This window comes from Pagrus major, chromosome 11, assembly GCF_040436345.1.
Source record: "Pagrus major chromosome 11, Pma_NU_1.0".
NCBI lineage: Eukaryota > Metazoa > Chordata > Actinopteri > Spariformes > Sparidae > Pagrus > Pagrus major.
Window position 1 is genome coordinate 8,216,657 of NC_133225.1, and position 15,892 is coordinate 8,232,548.

General features: G+C 41.4%; 1 protein-coding gene across 4 annotated transcripts in view; it reads right to left on the reverse strand.

Moving 5' to 3' along the window:
• The window catches only part of fryl (furry homolog, like), a 61,002-nt gene that overhangs the window by 23,216 nt on the left and 21,894 nt on the right, over window positions 1-15,892 (reverse strand). For 2 of the 4 annotated variants that reach the window (XM_073476618.1, XM_073476620.1), the window contains 32 exons: window positions 15,517-15,597; window positions 15,216-15,384; window positions 14,371-14,463; window positions 14,164-14,262; window positions 13,045-13,146; window positions 10,900-10,944; window positions 8,737-8,840; window positions 8,517-8,625; window positions 8,319-8,405; window positions 8,054-8,225; window positions 7,804-7,936; window positions 7,607-7,714; window positions 7,260-7,497; window positions 6,999-7,175; window positions 6,791-6,877; window positions 6,434-6,702; window positions 5,955-6,162; window positions 5,678-5,802; window positions 5,522-5,579; window positions 4,986-5,077; window positions 4,709-4,881; window positions 4,438-4,598; window positions 4,243-4,353; window positions 3,217-3,371; window positions 3,027-3,126; window positions 2,733-2,901; window positions 1,365-1,633; window positions 1,129-1,269; window positions 862-1,030; window positions 664-748; window positions 249-361; window positions 10-160 (listed from right to left, as the gene is read on the reverse strand). In XM_073476618.1, coding sequence (XP_073332719.1) covers window positions 10-160; window positions 249-361; window positions 664-748; window positions 862-1,030; window positions 1,129-1,269; window positions 1,365-1,633; window positions 2,733-2,901; window positions 3,027-3,126; window positions 3,217-3,371; window positions 4,243-4,353; window positions 4,438-4,598; window positions 4,709-4,881; window positions 4,986-5,077; window positions 5,522-5,579; window positions 5,678-5,802; window positions 5,955-6,162; window positions 6,434-6,702; window positions 6,791-6,877; window positions 6,999-7,175; window positions 7,260-7,497; window positions 7,607-7,714; window positions 7,804-7,936; window positions 8,054-8,225; window positions 8,319-8,405; window positions 8,517-8,625; window positions 8,737-8,840; window positions 10,900-10,944; window positions 13,045-13,146; window positions 14,164-14,262; window positions 14,371-14,463; window positions 15,216-15,384; window positions 15,517-15,597 — 4,353 coding nt within the window. The remainder of the gene's footprint in view (window positions 1-9; window positions 161-248; window positions 362-663; window positions 749-861; window positions 1,031-1,128; window positions 1,270-1,364; window positions 1,634-2,732; window positions 2,902-3,026; window positions 3,127-3,216; window positions 3,372-4,242; window positions 4,354-4,437; window positions 4,599-4,708; window positions 4,882-4,985; window positions 5,078-5,521; window positions 5,580-5,677; window positions 5,803-5,954; window positions 6,163-6,433; window positions 6,703-6,790; window positions 6,878-6,998; window positions 7,176-7,259; window positions 7,498-7,606; window positions 7,715-7,803; window positions 7,937-8,053; window positions 8,226-8,318; window positions 8,406-8,516; window positions 8,626-8,736; window positions 8,841-10,899; window positions 10,945-13,044; window positions 13,147-14,163; window positions 14,263-14,370; window positions 14,464-15,215; window positions 15,385-15,516; window positions 15,598-15,892) is intronic. The other 2 variants (XM_073476619.1, XM_073476621.1) reach the window with 1 other exon arrangement.

Sequence of the window (15,892 nt, forward strand, 5' to 3'; positions counted from 1 at the left end):
GTGGTGTACCTGTGGAGGGGTACAGCAGGGGCATTTGTCTCTGGCAGGTAGTCCACCAGAGGAGACCAACAGCCTCCTGTAGGAGGGAAGGGCAGAGGCTCTGGCCGGTTGTGATCCATCACTTTCAAACGCCAGTTAGCATAAAGTGGCATGGAGTCACCTGGAGAAGGGAGAAGATTAGCAGAAATGTTGTTGTCAAGAAATTCTGAGTAGTGTTTAGTTTAGTTGTGTAATGAGTTGGCACTTACTCTTCTCCTCTTCATAGGAGCCTCCAGAGCTGCTGCTGTAACGAGATTCCAGACGATGGTGCTGTCGGTTCAGGTTACTGTTCAGACCACTGTAGATATCCAGGTGGGTGTAACTGCAGAACAGACACGCTTGATTTTAGAGGATAGTGCCAGCATTTCATTATTCCCCCCCCCCCATGGCCAACAACTTGAATCTAATCCAATGCATCAGCAACATTTTCCAATTAAAAGAACCTCACATTATAGATCTCACAGTCTCTGATATGTGTCTCTTAGACTTTCTGATTTAATAGGAGCAAACAACTTGAACTTTTCAAAAGGAAACTATTTTTAATGCTTCACGGCTGCTTTTATAGCCGCTACACATATGTTTGGCTCCTCTCATCACATTCTCAGTTTGTATTTTAGCTTGTACCTGTCCTCCATGTTCGAGTCTTTAATCTTGCCTTCATGATGACCGTCGTTTCCGGGCACCATGGTATTGCTGCTGGAGGTTGTTCCTGCCAGAGCACACAAGACACACATTGATCATCTAGCACTGAAAACACACATTAATTAAGTATTGAAAACATGGCCTTAGCTGTAAACTATTGCATGCACACTACTGATTAACCTGAGGTGACTGAGGGGATCTTGTAACTGGAGGTGATGCGGTAATAGGGGGGGTTGTCCATGTGAGTGACCGCTGAGCTAACGGGATCAGTCAACTCAAGCTCACACATCAACTCCTCCAGCAGCTGCATAGTCTTATCTCTGCCCAAGTAAACCACGACTCGTTTCACCTGTAGACACACATGTGACAGTCAGACATGTGAGGGGTAGACAGTGAACAAAGGGAAACAACAGATGAAATGTATAAGGTAAATGTGCTGTGACTCACATAGGGCAGGAGGCTGGGATCACTGTTGACTCCTGACATACTGATGAGGAAGTGCAGAATGATTTTGAGGTTCTTTGGCCAGCTGTCTGCTAATGTGGTCCACACGTTCTCTATCTCCGACCAGGCAAACTCATCCCCGTACTGTCAAAATAATATAATTTCATGATCAATTACCTATCTCATATCAAATCCTGTTCACATAAATAAAAGTACTGACGGGCCATCAGCTGTCTTACCTTTGCGGTCATGAACATGAGGTTGTTTAGCACCATGGTTGTTGCTCGCGGGGAGCCCCAGCCTTCTCCACGGAGCCAGCGCCGGCTGTTGACCATCATTATCTCCCGCTCGTGTACATCCTCGTCTTCCTCACCGCTGCCGCAATCCTCCGGTCGCCGAACAGCTGGTTTGAAATCGACCAGCTCCACATTGTTCATCCAAGGTAGGAGGTAGTGCAACATGACCTGACGACCACCGGGGTGCGCTGTCTGGATACGCTGGCTCACCTCTGGAGTGAGGACAATGGGTGGATAGTTGTTAGTTGAAACTGATTCTGGCCATTCCAACCTCATTTTTACCTTTTAGACAAACCAGTATCATAACATCCATAATACTTACTTTTTGATAGCTTAGTTTTTGAAAAGCTACTAATGAATTCACCTTCTCATTGTTATCGATCTGTATAAGCTATGTTTATATTTATGTGAATCATTTGGTCACCATAGTAACATGTAAGGGCGTCAGCACGAGTGGACTTCTCCTGATCAATCAGACAGTCAAAAGCAGCTAAAACTGAGATCTGCTGTGCTTGTGTCGTATTCTGTGTACTTGGAAAGTATATTTAAGGGTAAAACCTGGTGCCTATATTACCCACAATGCAAATCACCTACTGAGTGACATCACTTAAGGCCATTTATAAGACTACATGCAGCTTCCTCTGGAGTCACACAAAGCTTTAAATTACTTTTTTCACATATGCAACAGTACTCCCCAAGACCTGCAAATACACTTCAATGTGTAAAAATGTTTGGACTCCTTTCATTGTCACTGGCCATTAAAAAGTAAGTGAAATAGTGATCTCACAGATCTCTTTCGTCTTGTCTACACTCCTGTTGTCTGTATGAATTCAAGTTTACAGTAGCATGGCTATCACCTGTGCTGATTTAAAGGCTGTTGACACCCTCACATACAAGACATAATACGCAATATGCACAATTCTTGACACTGTAAATGTTTTTGAAAAATTATCAACTTCACAGAGCACAAACCAAACATTCACATAATCATGTGATGCAATTTTCAAAAGAGCACAGACTGAAAAATATTGGATATTGAAAATCACATTTTGTTAAGAAGGACTCAATTCCTAGACCTTGCATTTTCAGTTGTGTGCAAGTATTTGTGTGGTTAAAAAAAAGGCTGCTGTGAGGCTGGAAGTACATGTGATCATGGCCAGCTAGGTTTACAGTTGCTATATTGGGGATACAGACAAAGGGCAGATCCCTGCTGTCACAGGCAAATAAAACCTTCGAGTTGATGGAATAATTCGACACTTTACAGCACCCTGCTACCCCAACAGCAGCTTAACAAGGTGTAATGTAGCAAACCTGAGAAGATGGGCAGCGTGAGCTCTGGGTAAGTCCTTGCGAGCTCCTCAGACAGCTGGTAGTAAGACACAGAGTAGAGGTGTGGCAGCGGTGAGGGAGGCGTCAAGATACCATCTGTTCGCAGGATCTCCAGTTTGTGGGCGTAACGGAAGAGCTTTGGTTCCAGAATCTATTAGTTTCACACAGACAGACAATCACAACACTCTGTATTTAATTCATGATAAAAGCATATATAGCAGCATTATGTGGAGATGTGTAAAAGAGCTTTTAGAAGAAAATAAAACAGATTTGGACCTGTAACAGCTGCATGGCCACCTCATAGATCTCCCTGGAAGAATCAGCCGCCTTGAATAGAATCAGGTTCAGCAGCACCACAGTGTCAAATTGGTAATCCCTGAGAGAAAATATAAAACACAAGTAGTATTTGATTAGAAAAGAGTTCACACAGAAATTAGTTCATATTGAAGCTGGAAATGTGTAGTACCTGTTGTGAAAGACATTGGCGATGGCCCTGAAGCAACCTGCAGCCACGCGACGAGAGCCGGTGTAACAGCGGTCCACAGCCCAAAACATGAGGTTGCTCTGGTCTGGATTCAGCTCCAGCAGCAGCATCACAGCCTCACAACCCAGCTGGTGAACCTACAGGAGAGTACAGAGCAACTGTAAGAACCACAGGTTCACTTCTCCCAAAAGTCACTACACAAGCCTGCTCATTTTGACCCGATGAAAATTAGCATGGGTACAAAAATCATGCTGTAAAGCCATGCACTCTAAAGCAAAAGCCTGCTCTAATTAATGCTACTATGGACTATGCAATGACAAACACATTTTGCGGAAACTAAATATGGATCATCACATGAAGAATCCTACATTTAGTTTGCAGAACTGCATTAAACAAGGGAGTAATATCTTTAAAAGGACTGATACTACTAAATTTTATGATTTGACCTCTTGATAAAATGTTTTCTTAAGCGCTTTTTCTAAGCAATCCATTTCACTGTGTAGTTCTTTATCTGAATGGAACAGTTTGGCGCTGATGTCTTGCAGTACTTCTCTACACCACTGTATAGCGCTAGTGTCAAACTATGTGAACCTGTCCCGCATAAGTTTGACCTCTGGAGGTCTTGGAGTGCAGCCAGACTGAACCAATCTAAAGTTTTATATGATGCGTATCACTAGAAACATAAAAATGATATGCTTATCTTATGTTCATTGCAACAATTACATTCATCCATTGAGATGAACTGGTATGGGATATATCCCATGACCTTGCTGGGGGTTTTATATGCTCTGATAAGGACTGAAGTCAAAACATGGAGGAGTGGCCTTTGTGTGGACATGCTACCTTCCTCTTCTACACCCTACTTGGTTGAGCATTCAAGACTCTTTACCAATGCACATTTCACTACTTCAGCCTAACATTTTGCACTCATTAACATGTCTTGGCCAGACTATAAAAGACAATTTTAGTGATAATTAATGTGGGTTGAAATGGTTATATGTCTCTCACCTTCTTGTCCTGAGAATCCAGGATGTTGTCCAGCCACTTGTAGAGGTAGCCATCAGAGGAAAGGCCAACATTGTCAGCTACAGGTCCACAACACAACACTGCAGACATGGCCTGGAACATTAAACAAGCTGTTAGTTATCAGTGAGCATGGATTATGTTGTTTACATGTATATCTTTATATTTTCTCGTGTGTACCTTTAGTGCACAGTACTGATGGCGGTTGATCTGCATATTTCTGTCACTGTAGCGGTCGAGGGGAGTGAACATGATGCTGAAGGGCCCGGCCCAGTGACTGAACAGCATGAACAAACTGTGTCTCAATGACTGCTGGGGGAAGATGGTCCTCCTCTGGTGTACTGAACACAAACAGGAACGAAATTAATACATAAGACACTTTAATTTTTAGACATTCATACAAGGAATTTGTCTTTAACTGACTGAAAAGGGGGGGATTTAAGAATTATACCTGGAACATTCTGAATGATATTGGCCACAAGTGCACTGAAGTGACAGCGAATGTCCTTCAGTGTGTCAGAGTCCTTGTCATTTTCAGCCTCGAGCAGCTGCCTGGTCAGATCAACATACTCAAGCAGCGTGCTGTTCAAAGAGTGGCTCTCTCCATCTAACCCTCCACTAGCTCTGTATGAAAACAGTAACAAACATAAGAATGTTTATAAACATGTTATATGTACGTCCAAAATCAATCTTTACCACACTGTCCAAGTTTGTTGTGATTTACATACATCTGACTGATGACACCAGCATCAGCCAGCAGCTCAAATATCCGGACCAGCTGGACCCTGAGGATGTCACGACGCCTGCGTCGCTTCATGTTCTGCAGAGTAAGGAGAGGTGCAGTTTTAGTTCAGTGTATTGTCATTTGCTAAACACAGCACTAGGGCTGCAACGATAATTTTCATCATTGTTTAATCTGCTGATTACTTTCACAATTACTCAATTAATCATTTAGTCTATAAAATGTCAAAAAATTTAGCCCAAAGTGACATTTTGAAATCACTTCTTTGGTCCAACAAACAGCCTAAAGCCCAAAGACTCTTCATTTACCATCATAAATGACAATTCAAGCAGCAAATCCTTACATTTAAGAAGCTAGAACAGAAAATATTTGATATTTTTGCTTGAAAAATGACTAAAACGATTAATCAATTATAAAATTTAATTAACAAATTCTTTTTCATTCAACTAACTGACTTATCGTTGCAGTTCTACACAGAACTGTAACAGAAAGGTTTCAAAATTACCAACTAACTGCACTTACCTCAGGTCTTCTTTCTAGAGCTTCTTTTATGATGGGGTTTAGCTCCTCTATCAACTCTCTGAAGGACAGGAAAGTTACAGGTAAATAAACAAAACAAGTATATAAAAGAAGGCGCACCAAGGTTTATATATATGCATTATGTTGAGCGTTGTGTACCTGAAGGCCACGGGGTTGGTCCTGCCAAGCCCCAACACAAGAGACTCTGTGATGTCCATGCTCTCAGAGCGCATCATTGGAACAATGTGTTTGAACAGGGAGGAGGGGGACGGAGTGCCAACAATCTATGAACACACACAGGAAGAGCAATGTTATGGCTGAAATGTAAAAACAGCTCAAATCATCTATTTCAAACTTAGAAAATTTATAATATATTTTTTTATAAATATATTTAAGATCCCGTAAATTTGTGTGCATTTCTGCATGTGCTCCTGACCTTTGAATCATAACTGTAGCCGCTGTCCGGCGTGGACGCCAGCGTCTCAGGCGGGGAGCAGCGGACGGAGCCAGAGGTGGAGGATGATGAACACATGGAGGGGGAGGAGGAGGCGGAGCTGCAGCAGAGAATCAGGTAGTTCCTCCAAAGACCAATGTAGGAGTCACTGCTATTCAGACTGTTCAGTTTCTTGGCATTGATGGGGCTACTGTGAGTGGAAACAGGAAAGGTCGGAGATGAATGACGTGACAACAAAAAGGCAGAAAACACTGAACCTCACTTGCTTCATATGCCTTTATTTCTGTTGTGTCGGGTCTATTAAGCTAGCACTATTTGGTTTAGTCTACAATCCTAGTACATGATGTCATCACAAAGACACCATCACCTGTCTATAATAAAAACAAACCACAATGACAGAAACACACACAATTACATCAATGTTCAAACACAGAGAACAAAAGAAGCTTGAGGAAACATACTTGATGTCAACTTGTGGCGACAGCAGCTGCAGGCGGGTGTAGGCAAACATCCATGCGTAGTTGAGGGCAGTGGGGCAATGTTTGGGCAGGTGCTCCTGCCGCAGGTAGCTGGAGAAGCTGATGACCCAAGGGTCCTGGCCCTGAGTGACGTGGGCAAACACCCAGATGTGTGAGGGGCTCACCACATCGAACTGGTGGCTGATGGGAGAGGAGCTCCACTCTGCTAGTGTCTGCAGATCAATCCCACTGGGACAGTACAGCAGGTTTGTCTACAGAGAAACACAGATGGAGACGAGTTGAGTCTGAGAGTGTTTGAACAAGTTTTAGGATTCTGTAAAGAAGAAAAGGCATTTATACCTGATCAGCTCCTGTGAGATGAATGAAGCTCTCCAACACTGATGCACTTACTCTATCCATGACATCAATGGCTAGTTCCTCATCCCCCTGAAAAGAATGAGACGGATCGAACAATTGTCAGAAAACACAGTACATGAACCAAAAAAAACTCTACAGATTAAAAGTCATTTGACCGTTCTCAAATGCACTGTGAGTCTAAAGTAATTACCTTGCCAATGCCCAGTGCAGTGTGCAGCGCTCGGACCTCCTTCAGGACGTTAACAGCCAGCCTGCGCGTGGCAGGGCGGCAGCTACAGAGCACCACCAGTGCCAAACCCTCCACCACATGCAGCACACCTGACACAGGAGTGCGCTCCAGGGACAGAGAATGACCGCTGCTTGAGCCCTGTGTAAAAGAACTTTGAATTAAAAATCAACCTGAACTTTTCACAGCAATTAACTTAATACAGCTGAAACGTCTTAGACCAACCTGCACGTCGTGGCTCTTATTGCTGCTCTGCACTGCCTGCCTCCACTGGCTGATGAGCTGCAGCAGCATCTTTACAGCGTTGTCCAGCAGGGTGGGATGGACGTCAGTTACCTCGCGGACGATGAAGTAGACAAAGCCTGAGAGAACGTCTTCCCGCCACTCTGGGAAATCCACCATCAGGGCCTGAAGGGTGGTGAAGGCAAGGCCACGCAGCTCCTCATCCATGTGGATGGTTAGCCTGGAGAAAGAGAGAGAGAAAGACATCAAAGGACATGGGGAAGGCCACCTCAGCCGCAGCAGATTGTGTCGTGATGTGTCTGCAGGGAGGTTAAAGGAGGGTGAGTTACTTGGCCAGAAGCTCGATCAGGTCTTGTCTGCTCATGCCATCTGGTATCAGTCTTGGGATGGCGGCCACACACGTACGGAACAGATCGATCTTTGGCTTCCTCTCTCCCCTGTGGCACAAACAGCTGATGAGTACCACACACGGAGCCATAACAGTAACACAAAAATAGCTGCATGAAACCAGACTGTGTTAACATACGTAATCATGTCCTCTGGCTCCTTGTTGGACATCTGCACATTGGTCATGCTCATGGAGCGTCCCACTTCCTTGTCCAGGTGTCGCAGGATGTTATCTAAGGCCTTTCTTACTTGTGGGTAGTAAAGTGACATGCCTGGAAACACAAAGAAGAGTCATTACACTCACAGGAAAACATGACATAACACAGATATTATAAAACCTCTGTAAAAATTTCCCTTTTTTAATGAAAAAAAGACAAAATCCAACCTACCTATACACTTGGCCTCTTCGTCAGTGAGGGTGGTGTTGAGAAAGATCTTTTTGACACGCAGGGTGTTGCCAGAGGGCATGATGATCCCTGTCGTAGGCATAGGAGGCTCCCCGTCTTTCTGCTGTAGGCTGTCAGCGATCACCAAGAAGGCCCGCAAACCGATATTCATCCTCTGGCAGAGCGAACACAGAGAGAGGGTGAGAGGTGAGAATCCACCCACACTGTCTCCAATGCTATCAGAACCTGAAGTCTTGGTCTACTTTACCTCTGGATTGATGGCAAATGTTTTGTGAGACTTGCCCACACACAGGAGGTCATAGATTATCTCCTTCATAGCAAAGTCCAGTCTTTCCTGTAACAACCAACAGAGCAGCAATCACTCACACACAATTTCTACACGGTATATCTCTAAGTTTAACTCAGCTTTGAAGTCAAGGTATGTCTGTCCATGCTCCAAGCTTACCTGAGCTATGAATTGGATGATCTTGACAAAGATGTTGAGGGGTGTGTCCCTGGGCACCACACTCCGGGAGCCTTTGGGAAAAAGTGCTGAAACGATGCTGAGTAGTCGACTAGTGGAGGGAAAAAGGGGCACATCTTACGTTAATTTAGTGCTGAACAACAAAGGCCAATATTTAAACAACTTCTACGTGTGTGTCTCTGTCGGTGGCCCTGGAACTGACCTCTGCGTGACTGTATTACTCTCACACTTGATCCTGATAATGTAAACCCAGAGCAGTCTGTAGAGCGATTCCAGCGCCACACGGGACATTTTGGGGTCTTTGTTCTGTGGATGTAAAAAGAACAATATGAGCCACTCGATTGAATTATGGGAATTTCATTACCCACCTGTGAGACTTGTGTGACTTGTTGCTTTCTTGGGAAACTCTGATCAAACACAAAGCCGGAGAAATGTATGTAGAAACTAATAGCAGGATAATTTTTCAGTCAATGACTGATATCTGAACAGTTAGTCCACATGTTTTGATGATCATTTAACTTCAGGCTGACATAATTTTTAAGACAGTCATTCTCAACCAGAGAGAAACATCTTTAGGAACCAAGTCATTCATACCACTTTAAAGCTGAATTTAATTATTAATCAATAAGTGTGTGCTGGAAAAGAAGACATCCAGCCGATATTTCGGGAATTGTTTGGACAGACAAACCAAGTTACCTGCTGTGACAATTATCCATTTCGTTATCCATGCCCATAATGTGAGCAACCATGTCCTTCGTGTTTGGTATGGGCATGGTGCAAGGATTTCCATATGTCAGCTTTACCTTATTGGCATGATGGAGGTTTGTGTTCTGCCCAATCCTGCATTAAGCATGTATGGCCTAAACCTCTCCATCTTTCTTTCAAACCACTTCACTGTCGCTGCATCTCCCTTTTACCAGTCCTCCATCCTTATATCTAAAACAGTTTAACATACACATGTGGTACAGATAAATTAAAAAAAAAAAAAAATCAACTTGGAGTTAAAAGACATGCCGTCTATCATGTAACTCATGATGAAGACACATTTTAAAAACAAAGATCATCACAGTCCGGCCCTGCCCCCAGATTAACACATATCTCTTGCTGCGAGGGCACAGAGGTAATGATAATGGCACGTTATGGCCGAGGCCAAAATCTCAAAACCGGAAATAAAACCAAGATAAAGTGCTATGTAACCATACGTTTCATCTTTCCATCTGTGACGCAACAAATCACAGCTGCACAGAGCAGCAGATCACTGAACACAAACAAATGACGTCTCCAATGTCAACCAGGGCTGCTCGAGGTCAACACTTTGAAATCCTCACAAACATTTTTGTGATGTCAAATATAATAATCTGTAAATGACAGGGTGAATAAGTTAATTCAATTTCTATTTAAAGAACTCACACCATCAGTTGTACACTAGTCATATGATGACTTTTATCAGACTTTAACTTTCTCAAACTTATGCTCATAAATTCATTATTCATAAAGTAATAGGCTTATTTTTTCCATCCAGTATGAAGCCTTACATCCTCTTCTGAACACTGAATCATGATGACATAATCACACGCATTTATTTAAACTGCTTACTTTGGCCAGCAGTAATCGTGTAAATGCGTTAATTACAGTAGGGGAGAGAAACCCTATTGCATGAAAGAGCTAGATTTTTGCTAGACAAGCTGGGAAAAAAACTCTCTCACCTCAGTACTGTGCACTTTAAGGATGTCTGTCACACATTGTCGCTAAATGTAGCACTGCCAGAACCCCAGATTCCACAAATACTGAATCAATTTATCCTTTCATGCTTCTATGACCTTCTCTAAACCTTTGATAATAAGTACTAGGGAAGCATGATATTGACATTTTTAAATGGTGCATTGATAGTTACTATTATTTTTTTCTGCCAATAACATACTCATGCATTTCATTGCAATACAGAATCTGCAACATTGCTTGGTTATTGTAGTAATGCGCATGTAATTTAATGTATCAGTCCTTACACAGATTGACAACATATTTTAAAGTAATTACTGCCCTACGCCAATAACATAACTGATATATCACACATCCTTATTTTACATAAACATGTATTTACAGTCAAAATATAAATATATAACAAGATACCAGACAAAAGTCATCACCACCACTGCCCATGAAAACTGACCAGCTCAACAACAAAGCCTTAGGCAACATCACATATTCCTCTTCTCTACTTTAATGTGCAACACTTCACTGTCACTACACAGAACGACTCACTACCTTATCAGCCAGAACTGTGCTACCCTAGGTCCTGGTCAGGACCTGGACCATTAAAAAGGAGTGGGAGCAGCAGGCAGCTCACTGACGCCAGATAACTCACCTGCAGCGTCTCAATCTGCTTTCGGATGCTGTTGTTAGACGGCATCTGGAGCGAGTCAGTGTGAGAAGAAGATCAAATGACAGGAGACAAAGAATGTAGAGGTTTGGGGAGGGACACATGCAAGTTAAAAACAAAAACATAAACTAAACAAATAAGACAAGAGCAGCCCAGACTCAGTATCTTTACTCTTGTCAGTGTGACAAGACACTATTCAAACACCATGAACTGTTTAACATGCCACTTGTGGATCTATCTCTTGAATTATCAGTGGCATGCTAGTAAAACAAAGTAACAGTCCATTTGTATTTGATATGGTATTAAGTATTTGAACACAGAGTGAGCAAAAATCTTAATTTAAAAGTGCAAAGGCAAAGCAAATAAAAGGTGTGCTGTGGTCTGGAAATCAGACAGAAGGACAGAGAAAGTACATGAAAAGCAGGAGTGGATATAAGAGGAACACAGGGTGATGAGGAAAAGGACACTTAACGATGACTTAAAGATTTAAAAAAGCAAACTAAAGAAAACTGTCTGTTTCACCTACGAAGCCGGCAAGCAGTGACACCCAAATCAGACGTCCATTCAAATCAATGTCAAGCACACCCAGAATGCAAACTGTCGTATTTTAACCCTGTGGGGATCAAACTTATAGGTATGGTTGCCCAATTATGTCATACATTATAATCTCCATTAGTTACTAAAATTACTTTCTTTTTCAGGTTTCAGGAAAACACAGGTATTAAGTTAAAGTAGTGATAGCTACTAGAAAGTCTACTCGTCCCTATCCTTCAGTGGAATAATTAAAATAAGCGATGGAATGCTACTCAGTACATTTACTCAAGTACTGTACTTAAGTACAAAGTACAACTTTGAGGTACTTTTACTTACCCACTCCACTAATAGTGTACTTTTTACTATATTGTGAAACCCTACTGTAAACTGAAAGTCTTCCTAACAGCCGTTTTATTGTATTTAACATTTTTAAGAGCAGCCACAGGGTTAAAAAAACACAGGTTGGACAAGAAGCCCTAAATCACTAAAATCATCACTACACTTGAGCCATCACACAACCCCTAACATGATCCCAGAATCATCGTTGCCACTCAGAAGACTGTACGATTACGATTTTCGAATCAAGGAAATCTAAAACAATCACAACAGTGAAAAAGATTGCTGGAATGAGATCACTGAGAAGACAGACGGCCATTCAAAACCATCAAAAAATCACCATCACAAAAACGCAAACAGAAGTCTATTCACCACAAGATCATACAATCTCCACAGAGGGCAATCAGTGCAGAATGGAGAGGACAGTCATCGAGTCAGTCACTCAGTCACTCAGTCAGTCAGTCAGTAATTTGGTCAATAAGCTTCTGGGTTGATCGGCTCCATGATGGTCAGGGACAGGAGGAAAGTAGGTTTGATCTGTTTGAAATTGGTTTATAAGGAGTCATTAATAGACCTGAGTTAAAACAGCACTTGAGATAACATATAATATGCAAGGTGCATTAGCTAAGATGAAGGACATTTTAGAGGTTGAATTTGCTGCAACACATTGATTAAGTCTCTGTGAAATTAGTTGAGGTTACACTGTGATTATTAGTGTCACCTAATAATCTTTGATTTTTATGTTTGTATTTTGTCCACTTTGACCTTAAAGAAAGGCACTATTATCAAATCAAGTGCTATTCCTGTCCAGATCTGGTTGTTGATAATGGAGGGGAAAGAACATCATGATCTTTAGACAGAACCACAGAGCACACCCTTCACAACCAAGATAATGTTTTCAATCGGTCATGTTAAAGTACATACAACAATAGAGCATCATAATACCTACAACTCTTTTCCTTAAACTATAAGAAGTGCTAATGTCTTGACAATGTAATCACTTGTGAAAAAAGAGGGATGTTGTGAGCTTGAATTTAGAGAAATAACTGATAATAAACACTTTATACTGGCCCCAAGCACACACAAATTTTAGGTTTCATAACAGGAGTCATAAGACCTCTGAGGTTTAAGCTGACTTGTCAAGCCAAGTATGGTTTCCTGAAAAATACTTTCATCTGAAGAATACAGTCTTTGAGCTACTCTTTAGAGCCCAAGAGTACAAACTTGGATTTGGGGTGTAAAGGCTCAGGCTGGCAGTACCTTTAGGTGTGAGAGGCAGTTCTGGAGGAAGATGTGCCAGTTGTTGAGGAAGAACTGCTTCTGACTAACACACAGCAAGCAAGTCACCAGGGGATACAGAGCCTGGGGAGAGAGATAGAGGTGTCAGCATAACAAATGCAAAAGGAAAAGTTTTTGCGTACAAAGTTTCAATGTTTTGTATGCACATTTGTAATTCAGAATCTGAAAAAAATAAATATCACTATCCCTTTTTAGAACTGTCAAAACTCAACAGTTTCTGAATTTAGGATGGCAAAGACCCTTTTCTAAATTCTGCATCACTAGTGTTAGGTCTGCATGGCGATGACAATGAAGATGGGGAACAACATAGATACTGGATACTATGATTTAAATGTTACTCAAACTGTAACTGCTGGAGAAGCTTCCACTGATGCTAACCTGTTAGAGAAGATAACACCAGTGTTAGCATGTTGGAGAAGCCAACATTGAAATTTCTCTACGACACAACTAATGCCTCCAACTCATCAAAGCTAAAATTCAAAACCTGTTGGTTTTTGGTCCTCACAGCGAGCTAGCTAGCCAGTGACAAGTGAGGCAGCCATTGTCATAACACAGGCATAAACACAGATGTCATGACAGGACAAGCACTGATTGAAGAATTGAGTTTACAATTCTATTAGGATTTCTTGGTAACATGCAAGCTCTGAGAAAGGATAGGAAACTGCAATGAGTTCAGGAATTGCTTCTGTGAAAGGAAGATAGGAATTTTCCAATTTTTAAACATCCAGTTAAGAGAGGACAAGCAGTTGGGACATTTTACTGTAATGAAACCCAGATTTATTACTAAAAATTCTGCATACATACATTAAAAAGAATATATTAGATACAGATATGATAAAACAATTTTGGGGTTGTTACATAACACAATGGACTAACAGCAAGGTTGTGCTTATAGAAGATTATGTAAGTCGAAAATGTTTGGATGATAATGATGAACTAGGCATGCTGTTGCCAACAGAAATATTGACAAAATACAGGAAGAGTGAAAAACAATAGGAGAAGGAAGTAGTAAAGATGTAGAGCGAATTGTGAAAGGGGTGGGCAGGAAGAGAGAAAAAACTAGGATGGCATAATTATTACCAAAGAGTGCTTCTTTCTGGAACTAAGGTCAAATGTTGTCTGGTACAGCATCTCCACAAAGTTCTTCAGGCAGGGCACATTGACTTCATTCTTCACCGCCTGAGGATGAACGGGGTCATTACCATGGATCTCAAACGGACAAAATTACATACAAAAGTTTATTTGTGTAGAATAACACAACAGAAATTGTTTTAAAATGTCACTTACAGCTGCGACAGGGATGAGGATCTCGACAAAAAGGCCTGCTAGAGCGTGCTTTATGTCCTTATCCTTGACTTCCAGGAAATACTGGGCACACTCCTAGGAAAGGACACCAAAGGCTCAGAAGAATACACGGAGGATAGAAACATAAAACAAACACAAACTGGCAAGAGATAATAGAGTTGGACATAAAAGCTAAGGATTAAGACAATACTGCCAAAACTAATCCAAGTTTATGTTATGAACTCAGACTCAATCAGGATTAGACCTTTCACGATAACTACTATTGTTGGACATATATTTCCTTAGGAATAATTGTAATAATCAATATTATTGTCATTTTTAAGACCATTTCATGCCTCTGATATAATGATATTGTCATTGATATTTTATTGACTTAAAAGATATAGACTTAATAGTAATGGATTCTGTTCTGTACTTAAATATTAATACACAATATAAATATCCTTCATTGGTCAGGCTCTAAAAGATAACCATATGGGTAGAAATCATGATATACTCAATGAAACATAAACCACATTAACACATTAGGAAATCACAGAGAACAGAGAGTGTTTTCACCGCTGTATAAAGATTAATGAAAAAGCCAGTCCTCCATTCACAGCTCTTCACAGAGTCTGAAACACACATACACTCACTTCTTGGCAAACCTCACCTTTGATCATTACTCATCTGGCTTTATGAGCCACTGCTACAGAGAGCTGCTGAGTTCGAACAAAGGCCCGGCGGTAAAACAAAATGTCTGGTGCAATTTAGCAAACAGGCACATAAGCCACACTGACTGTAGGTACACTGTGGCAAACGTGTATAAATAAACAGCTATAATTTACCTGCATAAACTGAAATGAGGCCTCAAAGTCCTCCACTGGATACATTTTGACCCGGAAGAACTTCATGCCCATGATGAGACTGATGATGCTCTGGACTACGTAGGGACTTTGCTCTTTTTGCCTGAGCTCCTTCAGTTCTGTGATGAACTTCTTCCTCACTGCCTGAAACCTGAGCACACACAAAAGATATAAATCTCCAAAAACACTTCCCAACAGAGATGAGAGAGATTAAGGCATGACTGAGAAAATGATGAGTTGTCAATAATTGTGTTCAGCTAACAGGCAGAAGAAACTTTCTTACTTTGACTGTGTAAGGACTCCAATGACCTCTGCGTACAGGTCTGCGATGATGTGCACATTGCCAGTGTTGGGGCCACAGTACCTGTCAATTGAAGCATTTAACATCAAGTCTTAAACAAATAGCTGTCTGTTTGTGTGGAAGTCATTTTCCTAGTACTTTGCACATATGCTTACTAGAGTCTGACTGTGCTTTGTTTAAGTGTCATTAATGATACAGTTTAAAGAGACAAAATGATTTATAGAGCCAGCCTATTCAAACAGACAAATAAATGACTGACTCTCTCCTGCAAAGCAAACGTGAGAATACCACAGTCGAGTATGTATTCATCAGCACTTTTTATTCATCTGTGTCACTGGCTTTTCTGTGTGTTGACTCT